General features: G+C 43.8%; 1 protein-coding gene across 1 annotated transcript in view; it reads right to left on the bottom strand.

Moving 5' to 3' along the window:
* Positions 1–1,203: 1,203 nt before the first annotated feature.
* The window catches only part of INPP5B (inositol polyphosphate-5-phosphatase B), a 78,808-nt gene continuing 57,099 nt past the window's right edge, over positions 1,204–22,912 (bottom strand). The window contains exons 14-24 of the mRNA XM_049774676.1: positions 21,744–21,855; positions 19,242–19,351; positions 16,381–16,516; positions 14,415–14,525; positions 12,391–12,553; positions 10,432–10,667; positions 8,940–9,053; positions 6,160–6,247; positions 4,859–4,986; positions 2,267–2,378; positions 1,204–2,018 (exon numbers count right to left, since the gene is read on the bottom strand). Coding sequence (XP_049630633.1) covers positions 1,903–2,018; positions 2,267–2,378; positions 4,859–4,986; positions 6,160–6,247; positions 8,940–9,053; positions 10,432–10,667; positions 12,391–12,553; positions 14,415–14,525; positions 16,381–16,516; positions 19,242–19,351; positions 21,744–21,855 — 1,426 coding nt within the window. The 3' untranslated portion in view covers positions 1,204–1,902. The remainder of the gene's footprint in view (positions 2,019–2,266; positions 2,379–4,858; positions 4,987–6,159; positions 6,248–8,939; positions 9,054–10,431; positions 10,668–12,390; positions 12,554–14,414; positions 14,526–16,380; positions 16,517–19,241; positions 19,352–21,743; positions 21,856–22,912) is intronic.

Below are 22,912 nucleotides of genomic sequence, written 5' to 3'. Positions count from 1 at the left end.
GACAGGCTTCCACCACCGAACTCGCGCTCGGGCCGATCAACGCCACCTACTGGCCATTCTCGGTCCTTAACCGATAAGGAGCTAGCTACTGGCGCACACAGCGCGCCTAGGGGGGCTGCACTCTGCATTCTTTCTCACTCTCTTCTCTCTTTCTTCTTTCTCTCCTCTCCCCCCTCTCTTATCTCTCTACCTAAGGTTTTAAGAGGCCAAAATCTATTTTTCTTTTTGGAAAGGTGCCTGGGACTGAACCTTACAATATAGATACAAGGAATATGATCTTATCACTGACACACCCCTGCCCTCAGAGATTTTTACCTTTTCAGTTGAGTGATTTGTTTAACTTTTAAAAGAATTATTATGGATTTAATTTTTGTTTTCTCTATATATCAGGAGGTGTAGCTGCTTGACTCCCGTTGACATTGCCTGCTTTTATCAATAACTTCTCAAATATCCAGAGAAAGACAATACACACAAACCTACATGATCTGCGATGAAAGCACCAGGCCATGGCTACTCATTTCTTGCTTGAAAATGTGAAAAGGGGGCCCAGAGAGATAGCACAGTAGCATTTGCCTTGCAAGCAGCCGATCCAGGACCAAAGGTGGTTGGTTCGAATCCTGGTGTCCCATATGGTCCCCCGTGCCAGCCAGGAGCTATTTCTGAGCAGACAGCCAGGAGTAACCCCTGAGCACCGCCGGGTGTGACCCAAAAACCAAAAAAAAAAAAAAGAAAAGAAAAAGAAAATATGAAAAGGGTGATAGTAAAGCGAACAGAGTGTTTGTGTTTTTCTTTACACACCTAGGTTCAATCCCTGGCACTCCATTTTATCCCCAAGCACCACCAGGAACGCAGAGCCAGGAGTAAGCCCTGAGCACAACTGGGTGTAGCCCCAAACAAAAATAAACCAAAAAAAAAAAAAAGTGTCATGTCACGTTATCCTCCAAGGAATTACACCCTGCTGTGCTCAGGAACTATTCCCCATAGGGTGCATGAAGGTTACTCTGAGTGAGAACAACCTGAGTGAGGTGTCAGGTATCGAACCTGAACCTCCAGAATGCAAAGTATGTACACCAGCCCTTTGCACTATCTCTCCCGCCCCAGGCAAATATTCCTTTGGCCCATGACCCCTATGCTTGCTTGTTCCACAAAAGTCCAGCTGCTGAGAATTGCCTTCTCGGGAAAAACACAGCAACCACCATTGTTAAAAATACATTTATCATTAAAATATATCATACATAAGAAAGAGGGATACATAATATACAGCTTGGAGGATTTGTTGGCCCTGGAAATCCCACTCGTTTCAACAGAACATGATTTTTCTTCAATGCTTTCATTTTCAAGCCACTATATTGCTTTCAAGGGACAAGTTGAGTGGCTAGTCCAGAGCTGTTGAGTCCCAGGGAATAGGAAATGAGTCTGCCTACATACATGTCCTCAAACCTCAGGGAGTTTCAGGGTGGGGAGTGGTACTGTGACATTTATCCAATACCTTACATTTGCATTCTTACTGTCCAATTCATTATCCCTTCAGGACTCCTAAGTTCATTCAATTATCTGGTGGGAAGCTCAGTCGAGACTAGATAGGTTCTTACTAACCAGAGACAGATTGGGGAGAATAAAAAAGTAGTTATTTCAATATTATTTTAAATTAAAAAGAGAGAGCAACTTATCCATGTTAAATAAGTAAAGTTGAACACTGAATGTCAGTTTTATTCTGGTGGGCTTCCTGTGTCTTCACAGCTCACAGTAGCAATGAATGACAGCTATAAAGAGGGAGTCAAGAATCTCCAGTTGCTAGTCTTGCTTCTAAGAGGCCTCATATCCTCTGAAGGAAGCCCTTGAACTGGAACAGGAGAGACTGGTAACTGACAGCTGCAAGTCCACTAGAGGGGTGAGAGGGGTTCAGGAAGAGTTGCAGAGGTACTGGTGAATAAATTCTTGTGCCTTCTTCTTCTCTGCAATATCAAGCCTTTGGTGACCAGCGGGGTTTCGAAGCAGTAAGCTGCCAAATAAGCTAGCTGCATAAAAAAAAAAAAAAAACAAAACAGAATGACTCAGCAAAAGTAGCACCCTTCTTTAGCTGTCAGGGATGGGGGAAGGGTGATCCACAACAATATTTTCTACTTAAAAACTATCGAAGGGTAAATGTTGCCCAGAGCTTCAGATGTTTGTTCTATTGCAGTGGATTTAAGACTGTCCTCCAGCATATTACTCTGTGCTAAGCTTGGGATTTGAAGAGACGCTTGCCAAGCACTCGACTACTTACCAAGAATATTTTCATCCAAATGGTTTTTTGTTGAATTTCTCAACAGTTCTTGCAAAAATGACATCAAATAGTTGAAAACATTTCTGTGGACTTCGGGAAGAGTAGAAATTACCTGAAAGAAAGAGGAAGAATTAGAAATTTGTCTTTTTGTTCACACACATGTGTCAAAGGCCTGCTACCATCCAGGAAGTGAGGACATAATCCAAATAGTTGACTAAGACCGCAGAGAAAGGGGCCAGAGAGATAGCATGGAGGTAAGGCATTTGCCTTGCATGCAGAAGGATGGTGGTTCAAATCCCAGCACCTATATGGTCTCCCGAGCCTGCCAGGAGCGATTTCTGAGTGTAGAGCCAGAAGTGACCCCTGAGCGGTGCCAGTTGTGACCCAAAAACAAAACAAACAAACAGGAAAAGACTGCAGAGAAATCCTGATCATGTAGACCTGGCAAGAGTGCCAAAAGAGAAGCTCTGGTTAAGCACTACAGCAATTCAGAAATCAAACCTCTGGGGCCAAAGAAATAATACAGGGGCTTAGGTACGTACCTTGTATATGACAAACCCTGGTTTAATCCCCTGCATACATATGGCCCCCAAACACTACTGGATATGTCCAAATCCCCCCACTCTCTCAAAACACGTCTCCCTTTCCAAAAAAAGCCAAATTTCGGGGCCCGGAGAGATAGCACAGTGGCATTTGCCTTGCAAGCAGCCGATCCAGGACCAAAGGTGGTTGGTTCGAATCCCGGTGTCCCATATGGTCCCCCGTGCCTGCCAGGAGCTATTTCTGAGCAGACAGCCAAGAGTGACCCCTGAGCACCGCCCAAAAACAAAAATCCAAATTTCTATGTTTTCTCAGCAGACTTAAGAGAAAATAAGACATTTTAGTTAGGTCTTAGGAGGGATACCCTCATTTAGAGTGGTTTAGGGCTTACTCCTGGCTCTGTGTTCAGGCATTTCCCTGGGTGAGGCTTGGGAGGACTACAGCTATACTGGGAATAAAACCAGGGACAGTCATATGTAAGGCAAACACCTTAACCACAGCATTAATCCTCTGGCTTTATTGTTGTTGTTTGCTTATGGGCCACACCCAGAAAAATTCAGGCGTTATTCCTGGCAGTGCTTGCGAGACCATATGAGATGCCTGGAATCAAACCTGGGTGGATCTCGAACAAGGCAAACTCCCTACGTGCTGTGCTATCATTCCAGCTCCCAACACTGGCTCTTTAATATAAAACATGATTTAATTTGCAACAGAGGAGGAGGGTATTCAGTACAAAATAAAGCATTTTTTTAAGGCAAGAGAAGGAAAACAGAAAGAATAGTGAGATAAAGAGTTTTGAGGAGGGCAGAGTGATTGCACAGAGGTAAGGTATTTGCCTTGCACGTGGCCAACACAGGATGGACCCCAGTTAGAATCCTGGCATCCCATATAGTTCCCCAAGCCTGCCAGGAGCAACTCTGAGTGCAGAGCCAGGAGTAACTCCTGAGCACCGCCAGGTGTGGCCCCTCCCAAAACAATAGAGTTTTGAAGGGAAAACAAAGGTCTTGTCAGGAGTACAGCCATTCTAACAGGCACTAAGGTGGAAGGATTGATCAGACTAGAATTCAATTGGCATTCCAGCTATCTGCATATCTGAATCAGTAGACAAATTTGCATAAAATATATTATTTTTTTTAAGTTTTTGGGTCACACCCGGCAGCGCTCAGGGGTTACTCCTGGCTCTATGCTCAGAAACTGCTCCTGGCATCCCATATGGGATGTTTCCTAGATGATTATGCCATGAACAACAACTATATGTGTGAGCCACTGGAGAATAAAAAGTCTTTTTTTTTTTAAGTCATCAAGGGCCAGAGAGATAGCACGGTGGTAAGGCATTTGCCTTGCACACAGCCAATCCAGGACAGATGGTGGTTCAAATCTCAGCATCCCATATGGTCCCATGAGCCTGCCAGGAGTGATTTCTTTTTTGTTGTTCTTTTGTTTTTGTTTTCAGGCCACACCTGTTTGATGCTCAGGAGTTACTCCTGGCTAAGTGCTCAGAAATCGCCCCTGGCTTGGGGGGACCATATGGGATGCCGGGGGATCAAACTGCGGTCCTTCCTTGGCTAGCGCTTGCAAGGCAGACACCTTACCCTAGCGCCACCTGAGAGAGAGAGAGAGAGAGAGAGAGAGAGAGAGAGAGAGAGAGAGAGAGAGGAGAGAGAGAGAGAGAGAGAGAGAGGAGAGAGAGGAGAGAGAGAGAGAGAGAGAGAGAGAGAGAGAGAGAGAGAGAGAGAGAGAGAGAGCTGAACATAAAACCTGGAAGCAAAGTAAGTGGCATAAGAATGGAAGAAAGTAGATGGATGCCAGATCAAGGGTTTGGGCATGTGGGAGAGGACAGGAGGAGGAGTCAGCTATGACTCAGGATTTTGAGTCACTGGAATTAAGGGTGATGCATTAAAAGAAAAAAGAACAGGGGAAGAAGAACAGGTTTGAGAAGAAGTAAAGTTGGGTTTCCAAGATACTGTACTTGAGGCTCTGGGTCCACTTTACTTCCACAGGCCACCTCAGACCCAAGACATGTAGACTTAGCTGTTATACATTTCCTCTCACCTGTTTGCTTGCTGTGTAGTTGCCCGAACATTCCAAGCAGTTATAGTAGGCACTGTAACAGATGACGGGCTCTGGCAGACTCTCCAGGAAAAGCAGCAAGGCTTCGGCTACGGAATGATTGGTAATTGCTTTTGGCCCGGTGTTAAGGAACAGGTAATAATGTTGCCCAGAATTAGGAAAAATCCCAAAATGCTGCCTGCTCAGTCAGGATATCTGCTCAGAGCTGGGATGCCAACATGACATTTGCACAAGGCCAGGCTCAATTGCACAGGGTCCTCCTAAGTCCCTGCTACCCTGGTTGCTTAAAGTTGTAAAATCTTTTGTTGTTGTAGTTGTTATGAGGTTACATCCAATGGTACTCAGATCTCATTCCTGGTCCTGTACTAAGGAGAAGAACACATGTGGTGCTGGAGACTGAATTGGGATCAGCTCAAATTATACAGTCTTTTTTTTTTTTTTTTTTTTTTTTTTTTTTTTTTGGTTTTTGGGCCACACCCGTTTGACGCTCAGGGGTTACTCCTGGCTATGTGCTCAGAAATCGCCCCTGGCTTGGGTGGACCATATGGGACGCCGGGGGATCGAACCGAGGTCACAATATTAGATTTTGAGCCTTAACATATTATTCTTTGGATTGGAGATAGTACGACAGACAGGTAAGGAACTTGGTTTGCATGTACCAAAACCAAGTTTGATACCTGGCACCCCATATGGTCCCTCAAGCATCGCTAGGAGTGAACCCTGAGTCAGGAGTTAGACTTGAGCACTGCTGGGAGTGGCTCAAAGCAAACAAACAAAAGAGTCTGAGCTATATAGTACAGCAGTTACTGCCTTGCATTGCATGCAGCCAACCTAGGTTTAATGCCTGAAACCCAACAGGGTCTTCCAATGCCACAGTAGTGATCTTTGAGCACAGAGGCAGGAGTAAGCACTAATATCACTGGTTGTGGCCCAAAAACCAAAACCAAAACCGAGCAAATTATGTCTTTGGATTGGAGTGCATGTATTGCATGCAAGAGGCCTGGGTTCAATACTGGGTATTGTATGGTCCCTTGAACATCACAGGATGAACCCTGGAGCATTGAGCTAGGAATAGACCCTAAGAATTGCCAGGTGTGGCCTGAAATCCTCTCAAATATATATTGTTTCCCTTTTCTCATCTCTTAGAATATACTCCATCCCTTTCCTTCTCTCTCTTCCTCTATATGGCACATTCCCACCACCAACACCAACATATATATATATATATATACATACATATTTGTGTGTGTGTATATATATGTATACATACAAATGAAGGATACTATTGAGTTTGTCATCCTTTCCAGAATCCAGATAGTCCCTGATAGTCTCAAAATGTGGCCTTATGCCAGGCTGCTGAAACAGATCTTCCTGCAAAAGAGAAGAAAGTCAGAATAAGATAGTATCTCAAAAAAATCAGTCGTTTCCTGACCTAGAAATATAATCAACTAAGTGCCAAAAGAAACAGGGTAATGAGGCCTATGAATCACACAGATAGACAATCTGATTTAGACCTGTGAGGTAATTCATCTTGTAGACTTCCCAGACAGACATGCAATAGGTCTTTATGGTGATAAGACCTCTATCACAAAATAGGGCACATTACACTTCAACATAAGGGAAACTTTAAAGGGAGTTATGTTTCTTATAGTGGATAATAGGACTAACCAAGGGCTAGAGATATAGTATAGTAGGTAAGGCACTTGCCTGGTATGTGCCTGACTTGGGTTCAATCCCTAATACTCCATATTGTCCCCTGAGCCCTGCCAGAAATGATTCCTGATTTCAGAGCCAGAAGCAAGCCCTGAACATCAATAGGTGTGGCCATTTCCCCACCCCACCCCACTCCCAAAAGATACCAGGGTAAGAGCAATAGTTTATTGGGTAGGGCATTTGCCTTTCTCAAGACTGACTCTAGTTTGATCTTCAGTACCCATATGGTCTTCAGAATCTCACCAGGAGTGACAACTAAGCCCAGAGCCAGGAGTAAACTCTCAATAATCCCCAAAAAAAGGATTATGGACCAGAGAGGTAATACAGCATGTAGGGTGCCTGCCTTGAATGTGACCAACTGGAGTTCAATACCCAGAACCCCAAATGTTCCCTGCCCCTCCCAAGCCTGCCAGGAGTGATCCCTGAACACCACCGGGTATGCCCCCCACAAAAACAAACAAAAGGATTAACCAAAGAAAATCTGAGGGGCACAGAGATAGCTTGAATGGCTAACAGTGACTCCCAGCACCAACCACACTAGAGCAGTGCAGAGAGTATGGCTCGAAATAAATGTTTTTTAAAAGAAAGAAAAAAGAGAACTTCAAGAAAATATATTATGGTGTTTTCCCTGTGGCTCCCTCTTCTGGCCAGGACTGATGACACCTGAGGGCAAAGCTAGGAGTATCCAATTTTTCCCAAAAAAAAACTATGATAGAAAAACTTAAAAAAGGCATCCCAGTCTTTGTGAAATCAATACTATGTCAGTAAAAATATTTCTTTTTTCTCTTCTTTTTTTCTTTCTTTGGTCTTTGAGCCAAACTCAGTGGCACTCGGGTTACTTCTGTCTCTGCACTCAGAAATCACTCCTGGCAGACTTGGGGGACCATATGGAATGCTGGTTATCCAACCCAAGTTCGTCCTGTGTCGGCTGTGTGCAAGGCAAAAATCCTACCACTATGCTATCTCTCTGGTCCCACTAAAGATATTTCTTTTTTTTTTGGGGGGGGGGCCCACACCCGGTGACAATCAGGGGGTTACTCTTGGCTTTGGGCTCAGAAATCGCTCTTGGCTTGAGGGTCCATATGGGTCACCAGGGATCAAACCCAGGTCTATCCTAGGCCAGCTGTGTGCAAGGCTGTGCTATCACTCCTGCTTCCCCAGTAAAGGTATTTCTATTAGTCCTGGGATACTTTAAGTCGTTTTATATAATGACATAGTACTGCATGACTACATTCATACCAATGTAATACATATTTCTTCTATTTTATATTTAGAAGGAGCAAATGCCACAGGGACAATAACAACAACAATAATAACAACAAAAGAAAACAAAATAACAGTATTTAAGAAGGTAACTTCCACAGTCCAGTTACCTGGATTCAAATCCCAACTCTGCTTCATCCTCAGCTCTGGAACTCCAACTATGTAATTTCTTTAACTTTTTTTTTTTTTTTTGGTTTTTGGGCCACACCCGGTGACGCTCAGGGGTTACTCCTGGCTCTGCGCTCAGAAGTCGCTCCTGGCTAGGGGGACCATATGGGACACTGGGGGATCGAACCACAGTCCGTCCAAGGCTAGCGCAGGCAAGGCAGGCACCTTACCTCTAGCGCCACCGCCCGGCCCCAATTTCTTTAACTTTTAAGAGTGTTTGGTACACACCCAATGAATATGAATGTAACAGGGTAAAAAGGTTTTATCGTAAGACTACATGTTATTTCAAAGTGGTAAAATGGTGGTAGATGTAGGTGTAATGATCTCCCTGGGGCCTGTATAAGTGAGTCTGTGAAACATCTGTCTGGTTCAATCAAACTGGCCCAAGTCATCCTAGAAGCCAAACCTTCTGACTCAGTTATGGTTAATACTCTATCTGTATTCCTGCTGTAACTGGCTGGTCTCTTCTCTTCCAGAAGTTTGGTAGAGTTCCTGAGGAGAGTGGGCTGACATGATAAGAAGGCTCAAACTCGTGGCCCATGGGCCCTCCTTACAACATTTTGTGGCCCTGCCCTAGAGGAATCTTTTTTTGTTTTGTTTTATTTTACTTGTTTGGGTAACACCCCCAATGTTCAAGGCTTACTACTGACTGACTTTGCACTCAAGGATCACCCCGACTTTGCCTCCTGCGGCCCCCAGGTAGATTGAGTTTGAGACCCCTGGGAGTCTAATCAATAGGTTTTCTTGCTAGGGGACCCAGAGGCCAGGGGATTGTACAAGACAATTATTCACTTCACTTCACATGGGGTCAGCAATATCTTATGTAAGAGCAAGCCTCCCCCTGCCCTCAGCCACGCCCTGCAGGAACAACAGCTTTGGGCAGGTTCCCTCAGGTCTGGTTCCTTAATCATTCACTTACCTGCTCCATGGCATTCTGGTATAGGTAATCAATCATTAGCCAGAGCTCCTTAGGGATTTCCAGGGGTTTGTTTGAAAGGTTCCCAACATCTTCAGTCTGAAGTGGCATCAGAGTCTGAATAGAAATTAAAAAACATGGTGAAAGGCCTGCCAATGAAACTTCTGCCAGGCTTGCAAACCATGGAATAAGAAAAGTATTTCAATTCCCCTGTGGCCAAGATGATAGGGACACAATCAAGGTACAATGGCAATGTCTGAAAATTGGGATGAGGTTATTATGAGGTTACTATTATTATGAGGTTATTATGAGCAGTTTCAAGCAAGAGAAATAGATATGGTCTTAGAAAAATAATCCTGTCTATAGCACTTTACTGTCAAAACCAGGGCCAGTTTGGTTCTGAACCCGAGTGCTAGTTTCAGGTTCAGTTTTCACTTACTTATAAAAACTCACTCTCCTTATTGGGCCTCTATTTTCATTCAGTAATATATGAAAAGGATAAAGTTGAAGAGTCACTAATTGTGTGTGTGTATGTATTGCCAGTTATAAACCCAGGTATGCTCTTTAAAGACCCAACATCTTGGAGCTGGAGTGATAGCACAGCGGTAAACACAGCCTTGTATGTGGATGACTAGGTACAGACCTGGGTTTAATCCCCAGCATCCTCTAAGCCTGCCAGGAGCAATTTCTGAGCATAGAGCCCAGGGCAGGAATAACCCTTGAGCACTTCCAGGTGTGGCTCCCCCCAAAAAAAGACACAAGATCTATGAAAAAAAAATTTTTTTGGCTTTTTGGGCCACACCCCTTGATGCTTAGGGGTTACTCCTGGCTATGCACTCAGAAATCGCTCCTAGCTTGAGAGACCATATGGGACGCTGGGGGATTGAACTGCAGTCCGTCCTAGGTTAGCCATATGCAAGGCAAACGCCCTACCGCTTGCACCACTGCTCCGGCCCCAAGATCCCTAAATTTAAAAAATAGCTTAAGGGCTGGAGAGATAGTACAGTGGGTAAGGCATTTGTCTCACAAGTGACTGTCCCAGGTTTGATTTCCCTGCATCCCATATGGTCCCCTGCACATCACCAGGAATAATTCCTGACTGCAGAGTCAGTAGTAACCCCTAAGCACTGTACTTTCGAGTGTGGGCCAAACCCCCTCCTCAAATTATGAGACCAGTGCTGAAGAGATAGTATAGCAGGTAGGGCATTTGCCTTGCACATGTCTGACCTGGTTCAATTTACAGCAACCATATAGTCCCCTGAGCCATCCAGGAGTGCACCACTAGGTGTGACCCCAAAACATTAAAAAAAAAAAAAGAAACAGTGAAACTTCCAGGTGGTTGAAAACACAGAAAGTCCTGATTGTTATAATATGCAAATTCTGGAGTGGCTAAAGAATTCACAGGTCCCAGGGAAGACGGAACAGAAGTGAGTATCTTATTTGACTGGCTTGGCTGTGGAGAAGTTTAAGATGCTTCCTGCAGTAAGTAACTTACCAGTTCTCGAATAGTTTCGAGGGGCAAGTGCAAGATTGGCTTCTTCATGTAACATAATGAATGAATGGGTGATCCAAAACAACTGGGCAGGTAGTTCCCAGTCACAGACAAAAAGTAATCCTTCCCCCGATCCAAGTGCAAAACCAGAATGTCCTCAATCTTATCTTCACCTGAGTTGAGCTGTGTAGCTGTAGTCTTATTTACAAAAAGTTCCAAGACAATCTCAACGTCAGAATCTGGAGAAAAATTTAAAAAGGAATGTTGTAGTGGAAGGTCAAGGGGCAAGGGGAGGGACTGGATTGATAATATGGTGGGGGAGAGCTTTTTGCCTTGCATGCAGTATACTTAGGTTCAATTCCCGGCATCCCATATAGTCCCCTCTAGGCACTGCCAGGAGTAACTCCTGAATGCAGAGCCAGAAGTAAGTGTGGACCATCACTAGGTGTGACCCAAAAACAAAAAACTGAAAAAAGAAAGGGGGAAGGACGTGCCAGAGCTAGAGTAGTAATTTGCCTTGCACATGGCTCACTTGAGATTTGTTAACTGGCATCCACCAAGCCCACCAGGAGTGATTTCTGAGTGCAGAGCCAGGAGTAACATCTGAAAACCACAGATGTGGTCCCCCAAAACAAGTGAAACAAAAAAAAAGAAAGGGGAAAGATAATAGTAGGAACGAGCATTAGATATAAAGGGAGAAGAGATAGGAGATCAATAATTATGTGCCTGCCAGTACACAAGAAACACAAGGAATTTCTGAACTAATTGGGCATAGCAAAAAGCAAAAATATGTTTAAGCAAATATAAATAGGCAGGTACTATAGAATTCAAGTATTAAGTAGCACAGTTCAAGCTAGAAGTTATAATAGAAGGGGAAGGCATAGATCAAAGAAATTGCCTTAAGTAGGATAAAGATATCTGATCTAATAGAAAATATTGTGCAATTACCAGCTTGTGAATGATCCACAAAACGGGTTTAATCCCTCTGTCACATAACTCAAGGCAGAGTAAAAAGAAGTTAGGAGAAAATGGGTGGGACATTCCAGAACTAGATATAGCACGAAGGTGAGGCGTTTGCCTCGCATGCAAAAGAACAGTGATTCTAATCCAGGCATCCCATATGGTGCCCCAAGCCTGCCAGGAGCAATTTCTGAGTGTGGATCCAAGAGTAACCCCTGAGTGCGGCCGGGTGTGACCCAAAAACCAAAAACCAAAAAAAAAAAAAAAAAAAGATTGGATTAGTGGTTGATGATATAGTACAACAGGTAGGGCCCTTGCCTTGCAGTGGCCAACCCAGGTTTGATCCCCAGCAACCCAGGGAACTGTGGTTCCCTGACCACAATCAGGAGTGATTCCTGGGTGCAGAGCCAGGAGTAACCCCTAAGCACTACCCAGTATGATCCAAAAATAAAACCAAACAAGCAAAAAGTCTGGATTACTTTCCCGAATCTTCCCCACAAGAGCTAATAATTGGGAGTTGACTGTAGTGAGGCAGCTAGTGTAAATAGTTCCATTAACAGCAGCATCTGGGCCAGGGAGGTGGCGCTAGAGGTAAGGTGTGTCTGCCTTGCAAGTGCTAGCCAAGGAAAGATTGCGACCCGGTTGATCCCCTCCAAGCCAGGGGCAATTTCTGAGCGCTTAGCCAGGAGTAACCCCTGAGCATCAAATGGGTGTGGCCTGAAAAACCAAAAAAAAAAAAAAAGAAAAAGAAAAAAAACCAAACAGCAGCATCTGCTTCACAGCAAGCTTGTGTTTTTTCCATGAAATGATGGAACACATAACAGAATACTTCTAATCTTATGCTCCTCACAATCTTATATATATTATGGGTGGTTAAACCAGAGGGCTTCCAGAAAGCTTCAAGCAAACAGAAAAAAAAACACCAGCTTGTTTAGTAAAAGGGCAAACAGGGTGAGATATTCTCCAAACTGGCCACCAGGGACCTAGAGGCAGAGGATGTACCTGGCAGGAGGAAGCCTCTGCTGGGATTGGCATTCAACCACTCCTTACAGTATGAGTCTTCATCAGGCTTGTTGATGAATTCAAATTGACAGGGGACTTGTCCATTATGAATTACAAAAGTTTCTATATGCAATTCCATGAACTTCACATTCTGGAAACAAAACTGAGAACAAGCCAGGGGCCAGTTAGACCAAATGACCTCTTTTCAGAGACCCACCAGCCAAGCCAATAAGGCAATTCTACCCAGGAAAGAAAAAGAACCAACTCTTTCTAGTCATGTATATGTTTTAAGCATTTACCCAGGAGGCCTCAGCTACTATTCAAGACTAGTTGCCTGTGTTTAACCCAGAACCTCCAAAACCTCGTGTTTTATAAATTTCCTAAAGAAATTAAAATTAAAATTTTCTTTTCTTTTTTTGTGGGGGGGGAGGTTGGGTCACACCCGGTAGTGCTCAGGGGTTACTCCTGGCTCCACGCTCAGAAATTGCCCTTGACAGGCACAGGGGACCATATGGGATGCCAGGATTTAAACCACCATCCTTCTGCATGGAAGGCAAACGCCTTACCTCCATGCTATCTCACTGGCCCCAAAATTTCAATTTTCTATACCCAAAGATCATTTTTAACATTCCCTTAAAAAATTTCATTTTGGGGCCAGAGTGATAGCACAGTGGCAGGGCAATTGCCTTACACACAGCCGATCCAGGATGGACCTCAGTTTGATCCCAAGTGTCCTGAAACAGGATCGACTTCTGAGCGCATAGTCAGGAATAACCCCTGAGCATCATAGGGTGTGGCCCAAAAAGAAAAAAAAATATTCCATCCTTTCCATCCATTGTCCATCCATTCTCATATTTTTTTTTTTTTTTTTGGTTTTTGGGCCACACCCTGTGAGGCTCAGGAGTTACTCCTGGCTATACGCTCAGAAGTTGCTCCTGGCTTCTTGGGGGACCATATGGGACGCCGGGGAATCGAACCGCAGTCCGTCCTAGGTTAGCGCAGGCAAGGCAGGCACCTTACCTCCAGCGCCACCGCCCGGCCCCATTCTCATATTTTTTGTCATAAAAAGGAAGCTCATCTTTCCCAATAATCTAGCATTCTAATGGTTCCTAACAACAACAAAAACCTTTGGAATGAAGTCTTGTTATTGCCAATACTGAAAGGTTTATTCTATGGTTCTTCCCTAAAAAAATCATTGGGCTAAACTTGACTTTTCCACTGTCCACGATATTTTTGTTTATTTGTTTTTGTTTATTTGTTTTTTGTGTCACACCCAGCTGCACTCAGGGGTTACTCCTGACTCTAAGCTCAGAAATCACTCCTGGTAGGCTCCGGGAACCATATGGGATGCTGGGATTTGAATCACGATCTTCTGTACACAAGGCAAACGCCTTACCTCCATGCTATCTCTCCGGCCCCATGTCCACGATATTTTTATAATACTTTTCTTTCCATCAACTCATGTGTACCCAAGAAATTCAGACTCAGCTAGTTAATCTTGGTTAAAGTTAAGTAACATAGATGTGGAGATAGGTCAAAGAGAAGGTGCATACATGAGTCCTAGGTTTGGTCCTTGACTCTATATGATTCCCTCACTACCAAATCTAGAGTAGTCATTGAGCACTGGAGATGTAACCTCGAAGCAAACCAAAAAAATTAAAACAGAACATCTGGAGGAAGGCAAATACTCTGCAAGAATCTATATAAATTATACTAAAATTTTAAAAAAATATTTAGAATCATTATTTAATTTATGGAAAGTGCAAGTGTGGTTGCAAAAGATGAGCCAGAAAGGGTTTTAAAGACTTCTGATTTAGAAGATAAGAAGACTAAAATAACCTAACCCAATAAGTTTCCCTTCTTTGGTGTCATCAGTTCCACATCTTCTGGAAGTAACCATTGATAAAACCAAGTCAAGAATCGCACAGGTGCTTCCTGGAATTCTGAACCCTAGTAGATAAGACTAAAGCTCTGTGAATAGAAAAAAGCCTGATGCCAATATGGTTGCCCTGCCCCCTTGCTACCTCTCGCTTGGAGAGAGACACAGAAGGAATGCTGGCATTTTCCATCTTATCCAGGGACCGAACAATCTCCTCTAGTGTTTTCCGGTAGAGCTCTTCATTGATGACCCTGACCTGCAAGGTAAACATAGGACAATGAGTGCTCGGGTCCCCACCTCCTCTTTCCAGCATGGGGTGCATTTGCAACCCTGGGAACAGCCACTGCTGTTCATGCAGAAGCAAAGGAAGACTAAACCAGACAATTAACAAAGAATACAACTAACATCAGACTTAGAAGGGTTCCAGAGCAAAGACTGTGAGAAAGGCACCTGTTCTCCCAGGAGTAGAAAGAAGATATCAGAATGAAAGCTAACATGGCAGTTCTTACAGCTTTCTGGGACCCAGGTCAAGCTGCTTAGAACCTTGCTCTGTATCATCTACCATCACTGCCATTGGGCCTTTCAGTGAGAAACTTATGTAGCAAGTGGACTGATGGTAGCACTGAGCAATTTTTTTTTTCAGTCTGTACTCGATCATTAGTCAAAGATTTTGTCAGGCTTTTCTTTCTTTTTTCCTTTTTGTTTTTGGGTCACACCCAGCTGCGCTCAGGGGTTACTCCTAGTTCTGTACTCAGAAATCGCTCCTGGTAGGCATGGGGACCATATGGGATGCCAGGATTCAAACCACCGTCTATTTTGAATCAGCTGCATGCAAGGCAAACGCCCTACCTCTGTGCTATCTCTCTGGTCCAGTCTTTTCTTTCTCGATGTTGAATTATAAACATTTTTGTCATTTCTCATTAATAAAAATTTTATTACAACATTCACTAGTCTTTCTTAAACTCACCTCATCTCAACATATCTTTCATTGTTTATTTCGGGGGGGGGGGGGTTGGGGTCACACTCGACAGTGCTCAGAGTTACTCCTGGCTCTGCACTCAGAAATGACTCCTAGACGGCTTGGGGGACCATATGAGGTGCTAGAGATTGACCTCATGGGTTGGCCATGTGCAAAGCAAATGTGCTGTGCTATTTCTCTGACCCCATCCCCACAAATCTTGATTTGTCCCATCTGCAGTCTTGAGAACCTATACCATAAAGAAACTAAGAAGTCAAAGATGAAGAGTTACAAACAGAAAAGTAAATAAGTAGATAACTCAACACCAGCAGTCAGGGAAATGAAAGTTAGAAATTACCAAATCCCGGGCCCGGAGAGATAGCACAGTGGCATTTGTCTTGCAAGCAGCCTATCTAGGACCAAAGGTGGTTGGTTTGAATCCCGGTGTCCCATATGGTCCCCCATGCCTGCCAGGAGCTATTTCTGAGCAGACAGCCAGGAGTAACCCCTGAGCACCGCTGGGTGTGACCCAAAAACCAAAAAAAAAAAAAAAAAAAAAAAGATAAAGAAAAAGAAAAGAAATTATATTTTCAGAGCAATATTACTTATGTCACCTCTTTCACAAAAGAAAAAACATTCCTTCTATCATATGTAAGATATGCATAATATATTACTTGTAAATATATAGAAAAATATTTTGAAAGATACAGAAAAAAATCAGGGGATCAGTGGGGTGGCAGAGTGGTAGTAGAGAGTGGTAAGGCATTGCCTTGCATGCAGCTGATCTGGGTTCAATTCCTAGCATCAATATGGTCCACCAAGCACAAAGCCTGGATCAAGACTTCAGAACTGCCAGGTGTGACACTGAAACAAAAAGCAAAGGGGCTATTTTCAAGTTCCATGCATGTAGAAATATATAGAAGTATATCAATGCAATTAAGTTTAAATTAAAATGGTTTTTGAAAGGAGTTTCCTGGGCCACAGAGCTCTCAAAGAGCTGAATACAAGCTTAGTATGTGGGAGCGCAGGTCCAGTAGCTATAAACCATCACAGTCAAGAGGAAAAGAAACCAGAATTATAGAAGGAGTCTTGGTTGTAAGAACTAAGCCTCTACAGAGGAGTTACAAACAATAGGCACCAGTTGTCCACCTACCCCAATATCAAACACTGAGCTGACAGGCTTGTGGTCACTGGTCTTCAGGGCCATATGGCTCTGGTAACTCAGCTGCTTGATGTTCTTGCCTTTCCAGAGGATCCGATCACACCAGGCAGGAGCCCGACACTTCTCACTGAAAAGCAAAGTTCATTCTAGGAGCCACCCGCTGCACAGCAGCACTCTTGCCTGGAGAGTGCCTGGTTCACCAGTGGGAGTGATGGGATGGCATCCATTGGTTTCCACTTGGCCCGGTGATACATTCAGGCCTATCCATGGGGTCACATGTATCCTCTAAATACTACTTCATAACCAAGACAAAGCTAAGCATCTTCTGAATAACTTCTCTTTATCCTCCTTTGGAGATCAGGTGTGAGTCAAGATTGTACAGCAGGTACTGTGTTTGCCTTGCATGTGTCTGCCATCCAGCATTCCATATGGTCTCCCAAACTCTGCCAGGAGTAATTTCTGAGTGCAGAGCCAGGAATAAGACCTGAACATTGCCAGGTGTGGGCCAAAAGAGAAAAAAAAAAAACCCGAAAACAAACAAAACAAAAAACACCCCAAAACCAAATAAGCAAACAAAAAGAAAAGAAGAAGAAAATAACAAGAAATTCACTCTCTGGGCTGGGAAGGTGGCGCTAGAGGTAAGGTGTCTGCCTTACAAGCGCTAGCCAAGGAACGGACCGTGGTTCGATCCCCCGGCGTCCCATATGGTCCCCCCAAGCCAGGGGTGATTTCTGAGCACATAGCCAAGAGTAACCCCTGAGCATCAAACGGTTGTGGCCCAAAAACCAAAAAAAAAAAAAAGAAACTCACTCTCTGATTCTTAAAAGATGGTATTGACTTGGGCTCGAGAGATAGTATATCAGGAAAGAAGCTTGCCTTGCACATGGCCAACCCAATCAGCCAACCTCATTTTGATCCCCAGCATTCCATATGGTCTGAATACTGTAAAGTGTGATTCTTGAGCTCATAGCCATAAGTAATCCCTGAACACAACCCCAAAACAAAACAAAATTAAAAAACGGTAGTTAAAGCCCAGGGAGGGCTCATTGGTATAGCATCTATATCACAGACATGAAGCTGAGAGCTCAACCCCAGCACTGCCCCATCCATGTGATTCCCAAGGCAAAGCTGTGAGCTCTGGCACAGCTACCACAGGTGAAATCCACAGTACAACCAAGAGAGTGCAAACACCTCAATCCAATGTGCATGTGCACCCACATCAGCACAGTCACCAACGGAAGGGGGAGGAAGACAAGGTTCAAACAGGCTCTGAATTCCTATGGCCTGTATTCAAGTTCCAACCCTTCTACTTCTTTGTTCAAATACGTTTATAGGGCCAATGTGATAGCACAGTGGGAGGGGTTTGCCTTGCACATGGCCAATCCGGGTCGGACCTTGGTTAGATCCCTGGCATTCCATATGGTCTCCAAGCCAGGAGCAATTTCTGAGTGCATAGCCAGGAGTAACCCCTGAGTGTCACTGGGTCTGGGCCAAAAAACAAAAAAGTGTGTTTATTTTAGGAGGTGGGAAATGGCTCAAACAGGTAAAGCACAGACTATGCATGTAGTAGTCCAGAGTTCAATCTCAAAACCACTTGGTACCCCAGATGCCATGCTGGAAGTAGTCCTTCAGGGGTCTCAAACTCTCGGCTCAGGAGTCGCAAACAGCCCTCCGTACAACATTTTGTGGCCCTGCCCTAGAGGCACCTTTTTTTTTTTTTGATGGTTTTTGGGTCACACCCGGCAGTGCTTAGGGGTCACTCCTGGCTCCATGCTCAGAAATTGCTCCTGGCAGGCACGGGGGACCATATGGGACGCCGGGATTCGAACCGATGACCTTCTGCATGAAAGGCAAACGCCTTACCTCCATGCTATCTCTCCGGCCCCATAGAGGCACCTTTTTTGCTTAGTTTTGTTTTAGTTGTTTGGGTCACACCCCTCAATGTTCAAGCCTTACTACTGACTTTGCACTCAAGGATCACCCCGACTTTGTCTCCTGCAGCCCACAGGTAAATTGAGTTTGAGACCCTGCAAGCATTGCCAGTGTGACATCTTCCCTAAAATAATTCAATCCAAAAAGAAAGGGCCCAGGACTGGAGAGATAGTGCAATTGATATGTGCTTGCCTTGCACATAGGTAACCCAGGTTCAATCCCTAAAATCCCATTAATTAATTCCTCAGTACAAAGCCAGGAAAAATCCTTAAACATTACCAAGGTGTGGTTTAGAAAACAAACTAAAACAAATGGGCCACAGTCATAGCACAATAGGTAGGCTGTTTGCCTTGCTCATTGGTCGAGCAGGGTTTGATCCCTGACATACTACATGGTCCCCAAAGAACTGCCAGGAATGACCCCTGAACAAAGAGTCAGGAAGAACCCCTGAGAACCATCGGTTTTGGCCCCAAAACAAAAACAAACAAACAAACAAACAAACAAAAAACAAAAATAAAAAGGGCCTTTAATTTTCCTGTGCCTCAATTTCTAGACTTACAAAATGAGAGTGACAAATGATACCTACCTCAATGGGTTGTTGGGAAGATTACATGAGATCATACAAATACTGTGTATTCAACAGAGGCTAGAATACTGTCAGCATTACTAAAGATTATCAACTACTATTTAGGGACAAGCTAAATTAATTAGAATCATCTTATATTCCTACAGTCAATGTCAGGGATAATTATAGAAGAAAGGCAAAGACAGTCAAAGAACACATAGGAAGGCAGAACTTAAGGAGCACATATAGAGATGTTTCATGGGAGAATAAAGCCTGGGGATGAGGCCACAGGAAACCTGCCTTGGGGGTATCTCTGATACTTTGACTCTACCTTCTGAAGCAGCCTCTGACTTACCTGGTGTCCCAGTCATCAGAGCCAGTGTCATACTTATAGGTTGGCTGAAATGTGAGCTCCCCCTCTGTGAAGCCTTCAAAGACAGCCTTTGCAGCCATCTGCGCTCTTAGCTGTACAAAAGGATGGAAGAGAAAAGGCTCTTAGAATAAAAAGGTCAAACTTTGACATAGTGGAGGAAACACCAATCTATGAACACAACTCCATAGGAAAAGGCACCAGAGAATGTTCTTCTACAAGGTCCCAAGTTCACTGACTTGTAAGAAGAGAAACAGGTGGACCATTTCTCCACCTGTTGGACAGCATTTAAGGCTTTGATAAAGAATGAATCAGGGCCTGGAGAGATAGCACAGCGGCGTTTGCCTTGCAAGCAGCCGATCCAGGACCTAAGGTGGTTGGTTCGAATCCCGGTGTCCCATATGGTCCCCCGTGCCTGCCAGGAGCTATTTCTGAGCAGACAGCCAGGAGTAACCCCTGAGCACCGCCGGGTGTGGCCCAAACGCCCCCCCCTAAAAAAAAAAAAAAAAAAGAATTTAGAATTCCAATTTATTGGGGCCGGAGAAATAGCACAGCAGCATTTGCCTTGCAAGCAGCCAATCCAGGACCTAAGGTGGTTGGTTCGAATCCTGGTGTCCCATATGGTCCCCTGTGCCTGCCAGGGGCTATTTCTGAGCAGATAGCCAGGAGTAACCTCTGAGCCCTGCCGGGTGTGGCCCAAAAAACAAAACAACAACAAAAAAAAAAAAAAAAAAAAGAATGAATCAAACCACAGGGCTTCCTACTGCAATGTTCCTTCTAGTATTAAGTGCTGAGAGGTATCACTTCCCCATAGTTTTCAATGACACAGGATCGTGTTTGCCATATTCATTACATAAAATGAGAAAGCTCTAGGCCTTGTTCTCCCAATCTGGAAATTTTAGAGCTGTAATAGAATTTACTTCCCAGAGTTATTCAAAGAAATAAACTTTCAACTTAGAACAGTGTCTGACAAGTAGTCTAGCTCTATGGGAGAAAAACCCAGAGGTGCCCCTCTCCAGGTGACCCAGTCTGAGTTCGACTGGATTGGGAAAGAGCTACAGTGCTAATGTTGGAGAAAGGTTCAGCTACCCAGGGGACAACAGGCACCAAATAACCCAAAACAAAAGTTCTTAAAATGAAGCTATTAAGGAAAACGCAACAGGAAATAATAAAAATGCAGGCATTATTATAAGTTGATGCTTCTCAAATGGGTATAGCTGAATTTAAAACCTTCCAGAAAGCAGAAAATACACAAACTAGGTGTTATTACTTGAGGAAAGATTAGATAGGAAGGCAGAGGAAATGGGTATTAGACTCCAGGGAAATTAGACGGTCTCAGTTCAGAATGCAGAGGCAATTATAGAACAGTTAGATAACCAACCAAATCAATGCTGAGAGAGGAATTAAAGGGAATAAAACTTACCAAAGTAAAGAGTTGAAGAGGAAAATGAGTCAATAAAGAGATTATTCCATAAAGAAAGACATAAAAAATTCAGATTTTTTTTCTTCAACTGATCTGCATTGGGGAGTGAGGGGGGAGTGACAGAAAGACTTAGATTAGAAATAAACAGTTTGATGGGCCGAGAGCATGCTCTGTGCAAGAGGCCTGGATTCAACTCCCAGCACCACCTGGTTCCCTGAGCTAAAAGCAACCCATGATCATTGACAGATATGGTCAAAAATCAAAAATAAGTAAGCTTTATATTAATTCTATACATAGGCTATTAAAAGGAACAGAGACTAAAAAGGAAAGGCAAGTAAACTTTGAAACTATTCTGACTACTTGAACAATTTTTAAATCTGTTGAGGGGAAGAAGCTGAGTAAAGTCTGGGAGTAAAAGACTCCTCTTGTCCCATGCAATGGCTAATTTGTGGAGAAAAACTTAGGCTTCGACAACAATGAGGAATAGATTTCAGAATTAATTCCTCTCAGGAGTGAGAAAAGTTGCTTGGGAAAAGATCTGTCATTCACTATGGAAAGTTTGGTGAAGAGAGAGGGAGAATAGAGGCTCATTCAAAAAAAATTGGGGCCAGAAATAATATAGTGGGGAGGACATTTGCCTTACATATAGCTGATCTGGTACCTCATATAGTCCCTCATATTTCCTGAATACATATTCAGGAAACCAAAGTATCATCAGGTGTTATTCAAAAACAAAAACAAAAATTAAGTCAATCACCTTAAATGTATCGGTTCTTCTTTGTGAGAAGCTTGGTACACTATTAGCATGAATTTGAATTAATTAATGAATCAACGACTGTACATGTGCAAGAGTGACTCCCCAGGGAGACAAGCACCTCAAAGTGCAATAGAGAGATAAGTAGGAAAGAAGGAGCAAAGATGAGAGGAAGAAATGGTAGAACACCAGCTCCTCAGGAAAACTTCCACCAAGGTTAAAGAAGAGACTGTGAGGTGGGAAGCCAGGCCTCTCCATCCTCTCGGTCAGGGGACAGCTGCCTGAAGAAGGTGCAGGTGACCATCTGTACCTGATCATACCCATACAGGGTCTGAAAGGCCTTCTCTTCGATGAGCTTTTTCACTTTTTCCACATCCAGCTCTTCTATCCTGTAGTTGAGGTCCCCCAGCCACAAGATCACACTGTCAGGACAGAGCACAAAGGTCACAGATTTGGGAGGGACTTGGTCCATCCTAGTCAGCTTCTGACAGAAGACCCTAACCTCAATCTATTGGGATCTGGGTGAAGAAAGGACTCAGGAGCCTTTTTCTCTTGCTATTCCAAGTAATGCCATGCCTAGTACATTGTTTACTCAATTAGCTTTGGTCCTACTTCATGATAAATAGCCTTGAAGTCTCCTTAATGACCTTACTCTTTTTATACAACTAGAAAGGCTGTGTGATAAAATTTCAAAGGCAGACACTTCACCTCAGTCCTGGGGGAAAATCAATCAAGTTCAAATACCGAGAACAATGTCAAACGCCCAGGGACCCCAAACCAGGATGACACTTTTGTCTTGAGAAACCATCTGGGCTATAGAACATACAGCCCAGTATATTTTGGAAACATGCAGTTTCCAAAACTGAGTCCCTCAAGATTCCTGAAACAAAGCTCAAGCTTCCCAATGGGGCTGGGCAGAACCACCCCCACTGTGTCTTCCCTCTATTCTATGTGCATTGTGACATATGTTCTATCACATTTGCTGTTTGGGAGAAAAAGAATCCACTGCTTCCAGATCATGTTGGACACCCTATAAGGCCAATATTTCTATCCCTGAGGACAGTGATTTTTATCATTAGAGATTTCACAACAGTATATGCTGCAGGACCAGCAGGACGGAGGTCTCCCTGGCAGGTTCCCAGGAGCAGGAACATCATCCTGTCAGCTTCTAGAATAACTGGAGCTCAAGACTATTATACTGCCCCAGTGGGCAGGATAAGAGGCTAGATTCTGGGTCACTGGCAGACAATGTGGCCCAGTGACTTCTTTATCAAAGAAGTGGCATAGGCATCAAGCATTACCTTTCAGTCTAACATCCTAATATGCCTTGACTTTAGATATACAGGAAATTTAGAGACATAAAGAGAATAAACAGAAGTCAACTGAAGATACTCTAAGTAGCTACAGTCTTGGTTCTGTAAAGTTGAAGCAAGAGGTATATCTAAGACTTATGAAGGCAAACCAGGCATTCCATTCTGC

The sequence above is a fragment of the Suncus etruscus genome, chromosome 6 (assembly GCF_024139225.1).
Source record: "Suncus etruscus isolate mSunEtr1 chromosome 6, mSunEtr1.pri.cur, whole genome shotgun sequence".
NCBI lineage: Eukaryota > Metazoa > Chordata > Mammalia > Eulipotyphla > Soricidae > Suncus > Suncus etruscus.
This window is presented reverse-complemented; position numbering and strand designations above follow the sequence as displayed.